Source organism: Schistocerca nitens, chromosome 4 (assembly GCF_023898315.1).
Source record: "Schistocerca nitens isolate TAMUIC-IGC-003100 chromosome 4, iqSchNite1.1, whole genome shotgun sequence".
Lineage (NCBI taxonomy): Eukaryota > Metazoa > Arthropoda > Insecta > Orthoptera > Acrididae > Schistocerca > Schistocerca nitens.
In genome coordinates, this window is record NC_064617.1 from 288095081 (window position 1) to 288116521 (window position 21441).

At 37.3% G+C, this 21441-nt stretch overlaps 1 protein-coding gene across 1 annotated transcript in view; it reads left to right on the plus strand.

Annotated features, from left to right (window-relative positions):
- The window catches only part of LOC126252046 (regulator of telomere elongation helicase 1 homolog), a 122749-nt gene extending 103546 nt beyond the window's left edge, over positions 1-19203 (plus strand). Inside the window, exons 13-16 of the mRNA XM_049952841.1 lie at positions 8065-8601; positions 8854-8998; positions 10054-10181; positions 18917-19203. Coding sequence (XP_049808798.1) covers positions 8065-8601; positions 8854-8998; positions 10054-10133 — 762 coding nt within the window. The 3' untranslated portion in view covers positions 10134-10181; positions 18917-19203. The remainder of the gene's footprint in view (positions 1-8064; positions 8602-8853; positions 8999-10053; positions 10182-18916) is intronic.
- The last annotated feature ends 2238 nt before the right edge of the window (positions 19204-21441 follow it).

Here is a 21441-nt window from a genome sequence, read left to right on the forward strand (position 1 = left end):
CCCTGTATTCACCTGACCAAAAGTTTTGTTCCTCCTGCCACAGAACTTCACTAATTCCCACTATATCTAACTTTAACATATCCATTTCCCTTTTTAAATTTTCTAACCTACCTGCCCGATTAAAGGATCTGACATTCCACGCTCCGATCCGTAGAACGCCAGTGCCAGTTTTCTTTCTCCTGATAACGACGTCCTCTTGAGTAGTCCCTGCCCGGAGATCCGAATGGGGGACTATTTTATCTCCGGAATATTTTACCCAAGAGGATGCCATCATCATTTAATCATACAGTAAAGGTGCATGCCCTCGGGAAAAATTACGGCTGTAGTTTCCGCTTGCTTTTAGCTGTTCGCAGTACCACAACAGCAAGGCCGTTTTGGTTAGTGTTACAAGGCCAAATCAGTCAATCATCCAGACTGTTGCCCCTTTAACTACTGAAAAGACTGCTGCCTCTCTTCAGGAACCACACGTTTGTCTGGACTCTCAACAGATACCCCTCCGTTGTGGTTGCCCCTACGGTACGGATATCTGTATCGTTAAGGCACGCAAGCCTCCCCACCAACGGCAAGGTCCATGGTTCATGGGGGCATTATTTTGCTCAATATTGCCCAAATAACAATACCACACCTTATAACAGAGTAGAAGTAGCTATGGTATGCAATTTTCCTTGTGTCCATGTCAGTGGCATATGCAATTTTCCTTGTGTCCATGTCAGTGGCATTAGCTAATATTTGCACTGCAAATGTGAAGCTACGTAGTTTGTTTACTAGGTACAACTATAGAACCCTAAGAGGTTTTGGCCTTACACAAAATCAGTAAGGAGATTGAAATCATCTAATCAGTCACTAAGTGACCATACAGGCACCAAAATGGAAGATGACAGAGAGAGGGCTGAATTACTGAATTTAGTCTTCTGAAATTGTTTCATCATGGAAGATCGTAATACTGTCCCTTTTTTCAATCATCATACGTTTATCATAGGACACTGGAGCGACGGACGGTACATTGCGATTGGGAAAAAATGCAGGTCATTTCTGTATCAAGAAGGGTAATACGTCAGATTCACGTAATTATAGGCCTATATTGCTGATGTCAATTGGTTGCCGAATTATGCTCATATATCATGATGTTTTTGGGGAACAAATATGTCCTCCTTAAAAACCAACATAGATTCCACAAACAGAGACATTTGCTGTATAAATCAGCACTCAGGTTGATACCCAGTTCCCAGACTTCAGGAATCCATTTGACACCAACCCGCACTGCTGGTTAGCGAAAAAGATCCGTGAGATATCAGCCCAGGTTTGTGACTCGATTCAAGACTTCTTTCCAGAGTGAACTCAACATGTCGCTCGTAAAGGAACATGTGCAGAGGAAATTTCAGGAGTACCCCAAGAAAGTGTGATAGGACTGTTATGTGACCTACAGCAGCTCCGGAAAGATTCAAAATCATGAAATGTTCAATTTTTACTTTTTTGTATTTTAAATATCTGCAGACTTTCCCCTTTCAATTGATATATAATGCATTCAGTTCAGAAGACAAGAACTATTTTTAAAATATTTTTGAAATATGTTCTGCAGGGTGTGGCCCACTGTGGTGCTGTTAAACTGCTGTCAAATGTACTCATGAATCTACATGCTCATCATGTACATATTAGTAATGTTAGAGAAAATAAGTTTTACAAAATAAGTGTTGTGGCTAACGTGTGTTAATTCGATATATATATTGCTCGCTTGATTGTCGTACGTTTTATGTTTATTTACTCTCTTGTAATGCTGAAAATATTCATAATGTATTCTGTTCATTGAAGTCTCTGTCTTATTGAAGGAAAACTGTGGATAAACGTAAAGTGACTAGGGATCCTCTGAAGGCTTTTAAGAAAAGGAGAAATGTTGGAAAGCCAAAAGTAGTTGTTATTACCGTAAACAATAAAGATGATAACAAAGTGTGTGAACCTAATATTAGTGGTACACCTGCCCATTGCCATGAAAGTGAGGAAGAAAATAATTTGCAGAGGAACATTGGTTCCGTTAGTGTAAAGTACAAATATTTTATTTGCGAATCGGATGTGAATGAAATATTTGATATGTCAGTTCTCAACGGAATTTTTTCAAACTGTGTAAGATGTATTCAGTGTAGTGAAGTCTGCCTGGAACTCTCTGCAAAAAATCACGTAGGACTTTCCAGTGAAATGGAACTGAAGTGTGGTAAGTGTTCATACATGACCTCCTTTTGGAACAGTGTTGCAGTAATTCCAAATGAAGAAAATTGTAGCAAAATCTATGAACACAACATTAGATTTGTTTATGCCTTGCATACAATTGGTGAAGGTGCAGTTTTCTGTAGCATGATGAATACTCCAAATCTCCTAACCAAGTTTATGAACTATAATAGATTCATAGGGTCTAAAGTAGAATATGTCTGTATAGAACCTATGCAAAAAGGTGTGGAAGAGGCAGTAATAGAAAACAGCGGTAATAGAAACCTGATTGCAGCATTCGATGGTACCTGGCGTATCTTCATGGTGTAGTATTTGCCACCAGTGTGTATACAGGGAAAGTTTTAGATGTAGCAGTAATATCTATATATTGTAGGTGTCTACAAGAAAATGAAGGTACACATGAAAATAATTGCACACCTAACTATACTGTCAGCAGTGGAGGAACGGAAGTGGCTGGTGTTGCTAGTATACTTCAACATTCTGTTGCATATGATAATGTGCGATACGTAAATTACCTAGGTGATGGTGATTCTATAAGTGTCAAACATATTCAAGAACTGAAGCCCTATGGCAATGATGTTGTAGTGCAGAAATCTGAATGTATTGGACACGTACAGAAACAAATGGGATCAAGACTTCGGTAAGTGAAAGCTTCGTAACAAAAACAAAAACTCAGTGATAGTAAAGGGTTGCGTGAGAAGGGAAGGTTAACTGACAGTGTAATTGACAAAATACAGAACTATTGTGGAATAGCTATTAGGCAAAACACACACAATCTCAATGAAACAGGTTTGGGCTCCTTTTTTTCCATACTTTTTCAACCGATGAAGGTCCCCATCAATACTTGTGTGCCAAAGGACAAAACAATTGGTGTAAGTACAACAAGGGATTGCTAGCTAGAGAAGTGTACATTCATAAACATAGTCTGCATGATGTGGTAATGTAAGTGATAAAACATAGTTTCAGAGACTTAGCAGCTCCTGAACTGTTGAAAAAGTGTGTTCGTGGAAAAACTCAAAACCCCAATATAAGTGTAAATAGTGTTACATGGTCAAGATTCTCCACAACTGTGTTGGAATAGAAACACTTCACTTTGGTGTGTATGATGCTGTTGCTACATTCAATTATGGCAATGTTGTAAGATGCAAAGTATTTCGAAATATGGGAATGTATATAGGTTTCAACATGGTAAGAACAATGCTTGCTTTAGACAAAGAATGTCTTTGGGCTGCTGACAGGGCTATAAATAGTCTAGAGATACAAGTCAGAGTAAAAAGGAGGAGGAGAAAGAGGAAGCTGGAGGAGTAGTTTGCAGCAGATGAAGGTAATCCAGCCTATGGATTGAAATGCATGAAAAAGGTAATCCAAACTTTGTCACTTGATTCCCAAAAGTTTTATTTTTTCATACAAATTAATTTTTTTTCAGGATCTACCAAACCAATTTGCTTAAAATTTTTAGGAAATGTGACACAGTCCCTTCTGCATAACTTAACACTACGTTTTTCCAGAAACCTGTATATTGTTCAATTTATAAACAACAAATGGCACAAAAGTAGTGAATTTTCATTGAAATAGAAAAAATTAATCTCTAACTACTGAATTCAAATGGTTAAAAATCCATGTCTTAAGTTGTAGCCAATACTCCAATAAATAACCTGTAAAAATTTCAACTTCTGAGCTCAAATACTTTCTGAGAAAACATTAATGTATAAGTGCTATTTTAACATTGGAAAGATAGGACTTTCTGGAGCCTCTGTAGTGGAATAGCAACATAAAACAAATGTAGGAAAAGTAATCTTAAGGAAATGTAACACATCCATGAAAGAAGTTGCTTACAAAATACTCGTTCAACTGATTCTTGAGTATTGATTGTCAATGGGACCCTTAAAAGGTAGGGCTAATAGAAGAAACAGAGAATATCTAACAAAGAGCAGTTCATTTCATTACAGAGTTGTTTAGTTGTCCCGATAACATTACAGAGTTGTTTAGTTGTCCCGATAACATTACAGAGTTGCTAAACAAGCAAGTTCCAGTGGCAGTTGCTGCTAGAGAGGCTTGTGCGTCACGGAGTAGTTTACTGTTGAAATTCTGAAAGAATTCTGGCAAGAATAAGACAAAAAATTAATTTCTCCCACATCTCGCAAAATGTCCACAATGAGAAAATTCGAGAAATTATGGCTAATACAGAGGTTTATCAACAATCATACATCCCACACACCATTTGCGAATGGAACAGGGAAGGGGTATCAGATAGTGGTACCAGAAGTACCCTCCACCACACACTATTAGATGGTTTGCGGATAATTGATGTAGATGTAGATATTTGGCTACAAAGCCACATAGTGGATCAATCATCGTGAATGCCGTAGAACAATGCCGATTTCTGAGTGATTTTGATATAATGGACTTTTCTGAAATGTGACATGTGCCCATCAAGGATTGTGATTTATTCACCTCATAGCTTACAGACACTAATGATATGATTGTGGTATAGGAGACATGTCAAAATAAGATAATACGACTTCACTGATATTAACTGTAATTAATAAGATAGAGCAATATTTGAACATTAATGTAACTTTTGTGAAAAAGACATCTATGTTTACATAACAAGATAGTTGATAACTACATCCTCCTACCACAGATATTCAGTTCATCCTTCATGAAATCCTCAACTGACTAGTAGCATTGCTGAAGTAGGGTACAGTGAGACCCCTATTGTTCATTTTCATGTGGTCCAGACTTAAAAAACCCAAATTGAGGAAATGCAGAATTGAGAAAAATTTAACACAAAAAAAGGCAAGTAACAATTTATCAAAAAATTGAAATTGGTAGCTATTTTCCAACATGCTATGACCACAAATTGTACATTCAAAACACACTTTTTTGAGAGATAATCCTCTGTGCTCACCCAGAAAAAGAAAAAAACTGATGAACGTGCTGAATTAAACCAAAAACATCACAGCAGCTAAGTGGTTAAACCATAAGCATATGTAGACATCTGCTTCCTGACAAACTTTGTCACCATTGCTGTTATATTAATGCTTTTCTTACAAGCCGCACTTCATATACTCGCTGTCATTAAAGTGTAATTTTAGGCTTGATGAGAGAAACAGACACATGAAAAAATGAATTTGCTTCCCCAGTTGACGTGACAAGCTTATTATAAATTGTCTCAGTAAATTTCTGTACACTGTATAAAATGTAAATTTGAAAGAAATCTCAAGTGCTACAGTTTTGCTTTGTGCCCTCTACCACTGCTGCCAATCTTTATGATCTACAATGCATTGTGCAAAGTATATACATGAGTAGTATATGTAGTTTTGCAACTCTATCATGTCATATTTGAACACGATGGTCTTCAAAATGTGCTATCGCCAAATCCTTGTTCAATTTCCATGTGACATCTCTATCATAGCATATCATCTGCACGAAAAGTATATTTTCAATACCAGAAAAGGAAAGTTGCCACTCACCATATAGCGGAGATGCTGAGTCGTGGTAGGCACAACAAAAAGATTCACACAGTTATAGCTTTCGGCTATTAGGGTCTTTGTCAGCATCACACACACACACACACACACACACACACACACACACACACATGCAAACGCAACTTGCACACACGTCTGCAGTCTCAGAGAGCTGAAACCACACTGTGAGCAGCAGCACCAGTGTATGATGGGAGTGGCGACTGGGTGGTGGTAAGGAGGAGGCTGGGGCAGGGAGGGGGAGGGATAGTATGGTGGGAGTGGCGTACAGTGAAGTGTTGCAGTTTAGACTGAGGTAGGAGAGAAGGTGCGGAGGGGGGAGGGGGTAAATAGCGGGAAGTAGATAAATAAAAAGAAATTAAAAGACAGGATGTGGCGGTGAAATGACGACTGTGTAGTGCTGGAATGGGAACAGGGAGGGGGCTGGATGGGTGAGGACAGTGACTATCTTAATAGGAAGGAATGTAAAATTGGGAAATTTTTAGCACTGGGGCTACAAATTTTTGGTGTACAATCGTGAAAAGCGTTAAATCGGAGAATGTGAAATCCAAGTTCCACTGTATCATGTAGCTCACTTTTCAGTGAATTTAAATTCATTCTCGAAATGTTCTTGGCTTTTAGTTTGTTGTAAATTTTCTTTCTCTTATGCTGGGGAGTCTAAGCATACAAGTTTAAATGACGAGCAGGGAGCATAAAATTATTTTTGTCTCTTGTATTATATCTGTGATCAAAACATTTTTCCTTCCATAATTCTAAACTGCCTTGTAAAAAAAAGATAATATCACAGATATATCGGGAGGGACTGTTAATAATTTAGGATTTTTAAATAGTGAGACACATGATTTCCTTGGCTGCACAACATACGTTTGTAATGATTCTTTTCTGTAAATCAGTATGCGAGTTATTTTGCTCAAAATTCCCCAGATAACAATACCATACTGTATAACAGAGTTTAAATAGCTATGGTATATAATTTTCCTTGTGTCCATGTCAGAGGCATTAGCTAACATTTGCACTGCCAGTGCGAAGCTACATTGTTTTTTTATTAGATATAACTAAGAAACCTAAGAGGTTTTGGTCTTACATGAAATCAGTAAGCAGTTCAAAATCATCTAATCGGTCACTCAGTGAACATACATGCCAAAATGTTGACATTTGATGTTTGGATGGACGACATCACAATTATAGGTAGTCTGCGTAAAGCAGTTGTTGGCCACTGATACATCATATATATGGATTGCAATAACCCCTTCAGTGTCAACTAAGTCCTGAAGATGGTGCATTGAAATGCCTAAACTGGTAGCTACACAATAACTTAAGGATGGCTGTAGGTGTTTAGTTTTCTTACAGTGATGAACAGCCGTAGTCCCCCAGACCTCCTGGCACAAGGATGGACGTATAAAAAGTTTGCTGATGATGCTGTGGTGTACAGGAAGGTGTCAGTGATGAGTGGATGTTGGATACAATACAACTTGGACACAATTTCTAGTTGGTGTGATGAATGGCAGCTAGGTATAAATGTAGAAGAATGGAAGCTAATGCAGATGAGTAGAAGAAATAATCCTGTAATGTTTGAATATAGTATTAGTAATGTGCTGCTTGACAATCACATTGATTAAACATCCAGGCATAACTTTGCAAAGTGATATGAAATGGAATGAGCACATAAGGACAGTAGTAGGGAAGGTGAATGGTCAACTTTGGTTTATGGGAAGATTAAAACTGTGGTTCATCTGTAAAGCAGAGCGCATATAGAACACTAGTATGACCCATTTTCTGAGCCCTGCTCGAGTGTTTGGGATACCCACCAGACTGGATTAAAGAAAGACATTGAAACATTTCAGAGGCGGGCTGCTAGATTTGTTACTGGTATGTTCTATCAACATGCGAGTATCATGGAGATGCTTCGTGAACTTGGATGGGAATCTCTGAAGGGAAGAGGAAGTTCTTTTTGTGGAACACTATTTTGAAAATTTGGAGAACTGACATTTGAAGCACTGACATTTGAAGCTGACTGCAGAATGACTCTACTGCCACCAATGTACATTCCACCCAAGAGGCATGAAGATAAGACAAATTAGTGCCTGAACAGAGGCTTGTGGGTAGTCATTTTTCTCTTGCTCTGTTTCCAAGTGGAACGGAAAAGAAAGTGAGTAGTAGTGGTACGAGATAGCTTTTGCCACGCATCATACAGTGGCTTGCAGAATATGTATGTAGATGTAGGTGTAAATGTACTTGTTCTTGTACTTGTATTTGTACTTGAACTTGTGCTTGTCAAGCTGTTGGCCAAGTATATGATTTTTTATTGTGCTTATTAGTTTATTGTAATGGACTGTGGTATTTTGCTTTGCAGTTTCCATCAGCATCTGTGTTAAGTATTTCAGATGTTTCTTTACCACCTGTACCAGCATCATTTGGAACAGCAATCGGTCGTTTAATAAACACCAAGGAAGACAGTCATAAATCATCAGATCATAATGCGACTTCATGGTCAATGAATGAATATACAACTAGTGCCTCCACTACTCAGAGTCCAGCAATGAGTAACAATCCTTTCACAAATGGAAGCCTTTTGGATGCTCTTGAACCCCATACTACATGCATTAATTTGCTGAATGAAATGCCTGACAGTGTCTCCAAGAACAGAGGTACTATTGATATTAAAGGGAGCTGTTCACAACCTCCACCAGCCAAAAAGAAGAAGATGAAGATGGCACCTTTCACATATGTGCTGTCTGAATCAAATCAAATCACTTCAGAAAATGCAGTCCCCTTGCCTCTTTCTAGTAACAGGTTGAAAGAGGTGTCTCAATACAGTTCCTCTTCAGGAGCTGCACCTAGGAAATCTGGCACAGACAAACTGGATGATATTACAAACTATGTAAAGAAGGTAAGATATTTATATTTGTCTTAATATTTATTAAACATTACAACTACCTTTAATGGTTCAACAGCAAATTATCAAGTTGTTTCAGAACAGAGTTGTTTCACAGTCCTATTTTGTCACCATATGCCCATTCTCACCTCCCTCTCCATCTCCCTCTCTGCGCCCCCTTCCCCCATTTTAGACAATTATACAGTTAAGTCTATAACCATCTATTAAGTTTAGTTCCTTTAATTAACACTTGTTAAATATTTTCAGGTAAAAGGTGCACTTGATACTGAAAATTATCAGAAATTTATCTCTGTTGTGAAAGAATACAAGACTGAAAGTAATGTGAAAAAGCTCCTACTGCAACTGAAAGATATTTTCTTACGGTCAAAGGAATTAAATCCATATTTCTTAGGTAAATATTTTTATGTGTGTATAACACTGTGAATTCTGAAAAAAAATTCTTAATGTTTCTATATTTTCTGTGATCTGTTTCATAATGTGAATAAAATACGGGTTTTTCAAAAAGTCTCTCCACAGTGCCGTATGATTGTTAGCTGCGCGTGCTGTATGCCGCATTGAAGATACCGAAATGAAACTCAGTGAAGTACAAGTTATTCATTTATTGAATATTCATTTTTACTTGCAAATTTTCACATTAAATGCTGAAAGTGTGGCCCCTGTTGTTGAATACACAGTTCAATTCCTGTAATTATATGGCACGTGTAGCTAACAATCATATGGCACTGCGGAGAGACTTTTTGAACACCCCGTACCTTAATTCAGCTTAGCCATGCACCTGCTTTTATTTAATATTTATGCATTATTATGTTTGATTTATATTAATTTTTAGGCTATTACCACAACATTTGTCACAAAAACTGAATATACATGCAACTTTTACAATTTTTTTTTAACATCATTATGCCCGGCTGTGGTGCATGATTGTACTTATTTTACTGATATTGTTGCTTTCTTTTTTTCTCAAAATATGAAGATACCTAAGGTAAGTCTTTCCGCTCCCGGGATTGGAATGACTCCTTACCCTCTCCCTTAAAACCCACATCCTTTCGTCTTTCCCTCTTCTTCCCTCTTTCCTGATGAGGCAACAGTTTGTTGCGAAAGCTTGAATTTTGTGTGTATGTTTGTGTGTCTGTCGACCTGCCAGCGCTTTCATTTGGTAAGTCACATCATCTTTGTTTTTAGATATAAATATTAATATATTAACAGAAAATTGTTAATTGAATACTAACAATGGTATAATGAAAGGCAACTGCACACCATGTAGAAGAGATGTGTCGTAGTTGATGGTGGGTGTATCTCAACTATAAAACCACAACAGTGGCTCCCCCTTCTACCCCCCTCCCTCTAACTACCCTCTTTTACCTTTCCCCTGCCTCCATTTTCCTCTCCTCTCCACCACTGTACAGCGTAACTTTATACATACTCAGAATTAATTTCTGTTCACAGGTTTCCGAGCATTTTTAAAGGAGGATCATGAAGGTGAATTTTACCGAATGTGCGAACTTTGGAATGTGACAACTGTTTGAGATGCAAAAGGTTGTAATGACAAGCTGTGCTCAAGATCTGACTCTTAGGTTGGTATATTTAGCTGTGTGTATTTCAGATATTCTTTTTCAGTTGCTACCTGTTGCAGATGTCATGGACAGCATAAATGCTTTTGCCATGATGTGAGACAGTGTTTATTTAAACAAGACATGGTTTGCTTTAATGGATACTGAATTGAAGTTGTACTCTGGGCACAGTTGGAAAAGGCACAAACAGTGGAACGTGACACTGTTAGGCAGATACTAGTACACACAGTTAAACAGGATGTAATAACAATATAGAATTGCATGACACTAAAGTTCAGAAAAGTGAAGGGAAGAAGCAAAGTCTGGCAAAAATATCACAGTGCAAGGTAAACAAGGACGGTCAGTTAATGGAATAGTTGCAAAGATGATACTTTCAAAGTAAGAAGGCTAATTTCCTGCTACAGGCAGCCTTTATTAGCTTTCCTTGGGTACTAGGGCAGTGATGTGGGATGGCTGAAGTTGGAGGTTGGCACCAGTGCCTGTTGAAACTTCCATAGGTTTGGAAGGATTTATATCACCATAGTTTTTATCATATCTGCTTTAGCACTTTTCATCAAAAGTATGTTTTCCTTATGTGTGTGTGTGTGTGTGTGTGTGTGTGTGTGTGTGCGTGTGTGTGTGTGCGTGTGTGCGCGCGCGCGCAGCTTGTTGACTTCCACTAAAAGCTACTGTGTGAGACCACAAGTGTTTGGAAAAGGGTCATCATGTGCATATGAAATCGCCTCGTCACTGCCAAAATAAGACCACTGTGACATCATTGCTTCAAGGAATCATCAATTTCAGCTTAGTAAATGTTGTTGAAGGCATAAACATACATTGCATATTTGCATACCACTAGAATGCTGTATAGTGTGTTAACTGCATTTGAGAATATTATCCTGCAAATGGTTCAATGTATCATAAATTTACCCATCCCCAAATCTTCAAGGTTGCTTAATAGGCAGCCATATACCAAGTATAGGGTGACTGTGGAGATTAGTATGATAAGTTTTTCATGAAACAGTCTATCATAAACCAGAGAGCCTGAGCCCATGAGCTACAAAAATCACATAATGTGGAACATTCATAGCTAATAAAAACTGGATATATTGGTCATAGGGAGTCACTTGCAGTCCTTCTTTATGTCAATTGCTGTTTTTATTTTTTACTTTTATTTATTTATTTATTTATTTTTAATTTTCAAAAAGACCTGTTTCAGGCAATGTCAGCTATCTACAAATGTATACAAAAATAACAATAAATTACAATTGGTTTTTAATTTTGAATTTACATATTTTGTAATTACATAGTAACCCGTCTTAACAGCACTATCAGTTCACAGTCATATACTAGAACCATACTTGCATGGTATCATTTTATATTAGAGGGCACTCTTTAAAGCTCAAGATGTTTTGCACCAATCAAATTTCTTTTAAAATTTTAATATAAAGCTACAGGATGCGAGTATGGCATTAGTACGTGAAAGCGAACTGATAGTTCTATTTAGACTGGTTACTCTGTATCAGTGAGATAGGGTACAATATAAAACTTTTATATTAAAAATAGAGAGAAAAATTTTTAGTTTCATAATATTGCAGTCACAGGATTAGAACCCAATTGTAATCAATTTGTAATGTTTAACAGATGTGAAGGTGGGCAATATTACACGGAATAGGTCTTTCTAAAATAAATAAAAAAAAAACAGCCATTGACAGACAGAAAATAAGCCTACAGATAACATCACAATACAATGCAAGACACAGTGTGTTTGGTAATGTAATTATGTAGATTTGGTACAGTTCTGCCTGCACTGACAGTAATGTGCGCATGAGGTGTGCTTGATTGTGTGTATGAATGGTGTACGTTTCCCCTTTGCTGATGAAGGCTGTGGCCAAAAGCTTTTAATTGTGCCTGTCTACAACTACTTAACGTGTCTTCTTTACAGTAAGTAGCAATTTATTTTTTCTTATATTGTTGATATTTCTACATAGAGTTTTCAGTGCTTGTTTCCATGTTATTTTCATCACATTCAGGTCTAAAAATTTTTCTCATATTGTCCTGCAAAATGCTGTTTTAGATAGTCAATTCTCCATCGAAGTTCTTCATTTTTTCTTATCCTCCATTCCATGTTTTTGTCATCACATTCAGATCTAAAAAAATTCATTAATATTTTTCTTTTGAATATTAATATTTTTTCTTCATCTTTGTTTCTAAATATTAATACTTCACATCCATATAAAATGTTGTTGGTATAATAGTCAGTTTGTGCAAGTGAATTTTGAAGTTGCTATTAAGTAATATTTTCCTTAAGATATTGATAAAACTGAAAAGTATCTTACTCATTATTGCTAGACAGGTATCTATCTCTATATCTGTCCTATTGTTGTTAGTAAAAACATTTCCCAAGTACTTGAAACAGCTAAATGTCTTGAAGTGAATACATCTACAGCCAAAGGTGCAACACTTCAGATTTTCTTGGTTATAATCAGATATTCTGTCTTTTCTTCATTAATGTCTAATACTGTTTTCTCAGCAATTTTATAATAATTTTGCATAATTCAGATTAATTCTGTTTTGGAACCACATGTTAATGATACATCATCTGCATAGCCAATTTAGTACTGTTAACCCTGCAGGTGGGTCCCTTGTGGATTAATTTTAATAAATTCTCAATCTATTGTCTCTGTGATGAGGTTAAATAAAATAGGTGAATTGGCATCTCCATGCCTCAGTCCAGTGTACACACTAAAATTTGCAGGTTCTCCTACAGGTGTCTTTATACGATATAAAATGTATTCTATACACATTTTAACTAATCTGATCAACTTTGAGAGTATTTCAGATTCCTTTGTTATATTTAGGACTGTCTGTCAATGTATGCCATGATGGGTCTTTTTGAAAATGTGAACACCTACACTCATTTCCTACATCTTCTCAGTTATTTGTCTTGGAGTGAATAAATGATGTAGTAAAGATCTACACTTTCCAGTCACATTAACGTGACCACTTGTCAAAAGCTGGAATTAACTACCTTTTGCAGCAGAACCGACTGCAAGATGTGCAGGAAGAGAGTCAGTGACGTTCTGGAAGGTGTTAACAGAGATGTGAGCCACGCGAACTCTAGTGCCGAGGCCAGTTGCACTAAGTTTCTCAGTTGAGGATCCGTGGCACATACAGCCTGCTTGTAGTGTTCACACAGATTCTTGATTGGGTGTAAATGCCAGGGGAGCATGGTAAACTCATCCTGGTGCTCTTCAAACTATGTATGTACACTGTGAAATGTGAGACACATTGCATTGTTCTGCTGGTAGATGCCATTGTGCCGAGGGGAAACAAATTGCATGTAGAGGTGGACACGGTCCCCGAGGATAGATTTGTACTTACGATCATCCAGGGAATGCCACGAAAACATTCCCTAGACCATAATGCTCCCCCCTCCTTCTGATGATTGTTGCAGGGTTTCTGATTTTGCACATTTCACACTGTACACACCAATAGCCATCTGTCTGATGGAGCTTAAAATATAATTCATCTGAAAAGGCCAGCTGCCACTCCCCACGTTACAACAATTACTGCACTGTTTTCCACGTCCCCCGACATGCTTTATATATCCTCCAATGCTAGTTCTGCCACCTGATGTTGGACTGTTGTTATTGCACATTGACATTGAACATAGGTGGTGGTCACGTTAATGTGACTGGATCACGTTTTTCTGCAGAAACTGCATTGGTAGTCCTAAATTAGTCCTTCAGTTATGGGGATCAGCCTGGTTAATAGGAAAATCTGTAGGATTTTATAAGTGGCACCCAGTAAAGCAGTTGCTCTGTAGTTATTGAACACGAGGGATTCATTCTTCTTAAATATGGGACGTACACCTGCACTTTTCCAGGCTTCAGGTGTGGTTTCTGTTTTCCAAATTGTAAATAACTCAATACATATCTGGTCTTCACAAGTATTGTTATTCTTTATTACTTGCTGTACTTCATTAACTATTGGGGTGGTGACTTGTACATAAGCCGTACCTGGTTCTTCACATTTAAAGTAAGACTGTCAATCATTACAATAAAGTAGTTACAATAATTATAATTTTGTGTGGGACACTGGCCTGCTGCAAGTCTTTCAATTGGACGTCACTTTGTTGACTTGCATGCCCCTAACCTACCTCAGTTGTCCGATCAGGGAAAGGGGTCCTACAGTTTAATGTGGAATCTGAACTGTGTGTTGTTCCTGGCAATCCTTGACACCATCGAAAGGTAAAGGCTAGGTTAAATCGAAGACTGAAAACTCCGAGGTCCGACCAGGAATCGATCACGTGCCCTTTTGGTTTCCGGTCAGACACTTTACCACTAGACCACCAGGGCCCGACATAGTAGAGTAGTTGTGAAAAGTATGTTTTCCATCTTCTTGTATGTCACTCTGTTGGTTAGTGTTTTCCTGTGCTGATCCTTTATAATCTGTTCTCTTTCAGTGAATTGCCCTAAAGATTTTTTTTAAAATTTTGATTCAACTGTCTTGCTCTGTGATGATTGAAATTGGACTCTGGTTCTCTTATCATATTATTGTAATGTTCCCTTTTCTCCTATCTTAGCATTCATTGTGTTTCACGGTGGATTTTGTAGTATCTTTCCTTCCTTGTAATATTATTTCTTTCTTTATACGTATAAAAATTATATTGACAAATAAGGTGGAATCTGCTCATCTCACTCGGACTGAAGATGCCACACAACTTGTAAATAATTAATTATTTTCCACTTTTACAAAAATAATTGATTCTGTTACAAATTATCATTATTTTGAGAAACCAATGGCAAAAAGTATGTATGTCTGGTGAACTTTCCAAAACCAGGAAAATTTATCTTCACATTTAAAATTTCCATCCAGACAGGGACAGCAAAAGCAGTACCATAAGTGGTTACTGTCTCCAACTATAGCTAAAATCTGTTGTATATAGATAGTGCCCAGCTAGACCTTACAATCGTGAATGGTTTATAATATGGGATGCAATACCGTTCTTTAATTTCAGTTTCAATCAGACAAAATTAAGCTATTTACAATAACAAAAAAATTCTTTCCTAACAGTAATTAATCCCTTGGCTTGCCTTTACAAAAGAATAGTTCACCAGTTATAATAGGAAATAGGTAATCACAAAATTTGCCTCATTGCAGAAATGAGAAAGTCTTTAAAAATCTGATCTTGAAATATGTTTTTTGTTCATAGACTGAATTTTTCTTCCCCAATGAAGGAGCTACTTTAAGTGCAATGGGGACAACGAGATATGACCAAATTTGGTTCAAGAACAGTAACTAGGTAATCAGAGAGGAATGCTTGTGGTACCACTTTTTGAGCCACAGAAGGATTCAGCCTGAACAAGATGTTATCATAGCACACCACAGACATTTTATGCAGGAAAGCTATTATTAGGAGCAATTAATTGCTGCTGAGAGTTGTTTCATGCTCCAAATGAAAAATCGGACGACGTCTTAATAACTTGGCTTGCAGATGGCTTTCCTGAAAATATCATTCTGTGATAATTCCATAAATAGAGGTTCTATGGACAGCTGCCAGATTTATTACAGCTCTTCCTTCAACAGCAAATTTTCCAGTTCTTTGTTGAAGGTATACTGGGGCGAGATGTATTCAGAAAAGTTATGTGAATGTGACTATACATGTGAAAACAAATAAATAGCACCACATGCACAGCTACAGTTCATTATATGAGGACGATTTTATACTCATTTAGTTACTCCACCAACTTTAATGTCAAAGCTCATGAGTTACAGTTGATTCTAGGCCTGTTAGAAGACTAGACCCTCAAAACAGGCTTTGACCCCTTCTCAGTGCACACCACATATAATTATTTCATATGTGTTACTGGTTGTGTTATTGTAAATGAGTGAACTAAGTTACAACCGATTAAGTTAAAAGTTTGATAGGATTCCTACATCTCATATTTGGTGGGATGTGGCCGGATTTCAAAATGAGAGTTGTCAAGGTATTAAACATCTGTTTTTCTGATGTATAATGGGGTATACCAGATTGTATTTAGTAGTACAGTTTTACCTTTTAATGACTGTGCATTGACAAAGGCTGCAGTTGTTATGAGTCAGCAGGCCATCATATACAACGCAGATGTAGTGCACTTACGAACGTGTATGGCTGATGGCAGGTGCTCACAAGTTTAGTCAAATAGTTTGTTTGTGCTGACTCTAATGAACTGCCACTTTTGATCATCTGAATGCTGATTTCTGTCTGTTGACTGCTTGTGAGTTGCCACTTTTTAGTCTGTACAGCTTTTCTGCCATAATTGGCAACAAGTAACAAGGCCATTATAGAATCAAGGAAAAGAAATGCTTTATTGACTAGATGTGGTAGATATTAATATTTTAGTGGTGGAGTAAAAACCCCTAAGGTTACTCTGAAGATCCAACATAATAATCAGATCTCATCCTGTGCAGTGATACTAGTGTCCAAGACTGCTTACAACTGCATATTAGATGTTGTTGTTGTTGTTGTTGTGGTGGTCTTCAGTCCAGAGACTTGTTTGATGCAGCTCTCCATGCTACTCTTATCCTGTGCAAGGTTCTTCATCTCCCAGTACCTACTGCAACCTACATCCTTCTGAATCTGTTTAGTGTATTCATCTCTTGGTCTCCCTCTATGATTTTTACCCTCCACGCTGCCCGCCAATACTAAACTGGTGATCCCTTGATGCCTCAGAATATGCCCTACCAACCGATCCCTTCTTCTAGTCAAGTTGAACCACAGATTTCTCTTCTCTCCAATTCTATTCAATACCTCATCATTAGATACACACAGTAAATTCAGCTTATCATTAAGACTCCAAACAACAAGTGAGTTAAGAACAGGGGACAACAGAAGTTTTACAAATACTTTTGTGTTATAATTTATGAGTTTTTTATAGTGATCTCCTTATTTGTTCTCCACAGGACAATTTTTTCATTGCAAACATGCTTTGTTTAATGGTTTGATCATACTTTTCAATGACATTAGTCATGTGTCACAAGCATGTAGCAAATTATGTGAATTTTTGAGGATACTGAATTTTGGTGAAATATTTGCTGCTGTACAGTCATTTTCAGTGGTTATTTATAAATATAAGGGCTGAAAAAGATGTATTTATATATGGAAAAGTTTTATGTTAAAATCAATGTAGTTTTAGTGGAATATCAACATTCAGTATAACTGATGCCAGAACTGGCTGTACAGAGTGCTGATTATAATGACATGAGTTTTTTACCCAAGTATGCACTTTGCATTATTTGAGAAAACTCCACACAGTAATCGGGATGTGATACAAATTTTTGCCACTAGATGCATAATTTAACATGGAAACAATAATGGTATGCATAGTAGATTTTACATGACCCGTTTTATTCCTTTAGAGTTTGTAAAAGAAGGTTTATAAATTTAAAACAACTAAACTTTGTTAAGCTTTAATATAGTGCATTCAAGTTTGGATGATGTAGACACCTTTAATTTAGAATAGTTTGAAATTTTGTGTACACTCTCTGACTTGCTTAGAGTGGTATGTGACAACATTTTTAATTGGAATTATTGGGTACTTTGATAGGATTGCATTTTTACTGCATTCAAGATAGTACAGTATATGTTCATTCAGACTTCACTTGCCTTTCTTCAACAAAGGAACAAAATAACAGCTCACTCTTCCAGCAACACGTTTCTTGTGTGCAGAAAGCGCATCTGTCATTGGATCATCAGCAGTAAGCTGGGCCACTCCTATGATAATGTAACCCCCAGATCTGTCACAGAAGAAAAATGAGAATGATCAGAATGAATGTTAACACTGATGCACTGTTGATCTATTGAGAATCATTTGCAACATCTGTAGATCAAGTTGTCTCTAGAGGCTCATTAATCTTGTTCAGAGTCACATTTAACCAGTCCCAAGAGAACTTTCTCATACTGTTATACTTGTAGAGAGAGCTCTATCGTCTGTTTATTGTACTTTTGTAATCATTCTACAGGATGATTCTTATAAATGTTTAAAAACCCCAAAATGATGTGGGGGACGCTAAGACAAGTAATTTAAAATAAGACACATGGGGCTGCAAATATCAAGGAATACCCCAGTAGTGGATTATAAATGTGGAACATTTGATGTCACCAGATGGTGAACCTCATCACACATGCAGCAGTTGGGCTTGTTGATCCTATCCTTGCTGGCAGGGACAGTGCTACTCACTGCTTATTAAGGTATTCTGCATTTGTTCTTGATTTATCTGATGTGGTATTGTAGTGCTTGCTGTATTGGTAGACTATGATGAATTGGTACACATTCATGAAAATGGCGTAGTCTAGCGGAGCGATGTGTTTCACTGTCCTAATAGCGAGATTAGGATTGACAAGCCCAACCGTTGCACATGCGGTGAGGTATGTCATCTGGTGACATCCACTTCTGGGGTATTTCCCGACATTTGCAGCCCACTGTGTCTTGTATTAAATTATTTGTCTCAGCATCATCTACATCACTTTGGGGATTTTTGAACATTAATAATGATCACTCTGTATAGTTACATATCCTCTCAGTGTACGCAGACTCATCAATTTTTACCATTCTTGTTGTGTACTTATTTTTTATGTTATTTTTATGTTTTATAAGGAAGAGATGCAAACATTGTTCTATTGTTGGCTGCTTGCACTGACCTGCAAGAACAATTTGCTTTTCCTGAGTCTTCCACTTTAAAAAGAAATTAATAATGTGGTTCATTTTATGCAGGTACCTGATTGGTTGGAAACAGCGGAGAAAATGAAACAACAGTTGAACATTACAACAATCATTTTGATCATTGGCTGAAGAGGACAAAAGAAGATAATATTTATATCTAGATCCATCAGTATTTCATACTTGTGATCAAAATGAGAATTACATGTAAACATATTTCTGAAATATTTTTAATTGCATATAATTCTCATTGAACCATAAATGATATTTTTGTATTATATATTTTGTAATTTTTTATATTTTTATAGATAATTTTTATATTTATGACATATATTGTTGTTGTGCAGAATAAAACAGTTTGGTTTCTACAAACTAAATATATTCTTTTGTGTACACATCTGGAAAAGAATTTATCTGATGGACAATTAATACCATAAGAGCTGATGCCCGTACTGTGTGCAGGATGGTCACGGTAGGTTCCTGGATGCGTTGGCGGATTCAGTAACAGAAGAATCAGTTGTAAGACCTGTTTATTCAGTAATTTTACAATCTAGACAGCGTCTTCCATTCTCCGCTAGGTCCTGTATGCGGGTCCTCACGTCCGTCTGCTACTGTGGCCCTCTGAGTGTACCTCCAAGTGGATGTGGGAATGCTCAATCCGTTTCGTGTCTTCTCTTGCCTTCCACACCACATTGTGGAGTCATTGGATGTTGTAGTGCTTGACACTATCGCCCTACCAGGCACTGCATTGTCGTGATGTGCTGTTTGCCAATCCTAACCCGCCCTTCAGCAAGCTGGTGGTGGATCAGAGGCTGCAATGTTAGAGCAGCTTGTGCCCCTGCTTGGTGTCATTGTGACTGTTTCCTGAGTGGCCCATCAGTGGCAGTTGTTATTCCAGTTTTGAAGATGGCTCCCGGCAGCTCACAGAGATGCAGTCAACCTCGCCCAACAGTGTAGCAGAGATGTACTGGAGAACTGGAACATTCATGCACAAACTCTTACCTAATAGTAATCAGAGAGTCGAGTGTGAATGAGGTAAACGTCATTGATCCCTCCGATCGAGTCGCTACTGGCCTTTTGGTCGGTGTATTTATTACAGCTGGGGAGGGGGTTTTGCTATTAGATGTCACCTGTAATGACTGAACTGCCCTCCTTTATTCCTAGCCTTCTGTCTCTCCCACTGCTACATTTTTTTTTGGTATGTCAACTCTCTCTACAAACCCGCAGAAAGTGAAGTTGTGAAATGAATTGTGCTTCTTGCATAACATTATGGGGCCACACGTCGCACATTGCCTGCTGAACCAATTGCAGTCGCTCACTGCCTTGCTAAGATTGCTGTTTCTGCCAGCCTGCTTGCCAAGCCTACTTGCCAAGCCTACTTGCTAATAATACACGTCATGGCTGTTGACACATTGGCACCATTGCGGATGAATACTCAGTCAATGAACTTAGAAATTTTCTGTCTTCCCAAATTGAACTGTTCTGCAATGCAAAAATTTTGTGTAATTAGTTTTTGTTGCATTTTGAGCAAAATGTATTCAGTATGGGCAGTCAAGAACTACCAAAATTGGAAAAAAATAGAATGTATTGCTACTGAGGTATCATTTTGATTTGAACTTTTCTTCTTGTTTTTATGAGGAACCCACAGTCAAAATATTGCATATGTTTATTTTTTAAATATACAATGAAGAAAATTTGTTCTGTTACTGTTCAAAATATTTGTTTGTTATTACTAGATCATGTGGAAAAGCAAAATAGTCTATTTTGACACCATTTTTCTTACTCCCAATCCTTAAATTTGTAAATAGGTTAATTCCATGGTGTATTCTTAACTATTTTATCCAAAACATAGTTTAACAAAAGTAGCAAGTGTCCATCTCCCTACCAAACTACTTTTTTGACTTCAGACGGTTTGAGAAACATGCTTGAAATTTTGTTTTAGACTTCGTGCTGTCACTGTTACTCTTATAATCCCTACCTTTTATTCAACAACTACAATTTCTGACAGTATGTTAAGCACATGAAGATGTATGAAATCCTATAGCTTTTAAAAATTTGTTAATGCAGAGATCTACTGTCTTCCCCTCAGTGTATATCTTATTAACATTTTCAGATTCACTATTTATTCTCCTGTTGACTGACCTTTCCACTATTCTCCTTGATTTTCTCCCACTTTATGCTTGAGGTGTTCTAGGAAGTTTAAGATGGGTAGTAACAGGATCTTGTGTGTTAACTGAGAGTAATGCGATAACATGATAATGATCCGTAAATTCACTATTCCCTTGCTTATGCAGTGGAAGAATTGTGGCCAATTTCCACTCATCTTATAGTTCTTCTCTCATATGTTTACTATGTTTTTTTGGAAAACATCTACTGATGCTTCAGGCTCAGACTTCCATAATATTGCTATTATGGGATTTTCTCCAGCAGACTTGTAGTTTTTCAGTCTGTAAGTATTGTGTTTGTGATCTCACCTCATTCCAGGGGAGGAGATGTTCCTCTTTTGCTCTCTTGGTTTGTTAGTTGTAATTGTATTAGCTGGTTTTCACAAATAGGGACACAACTTATAAACACTGAGT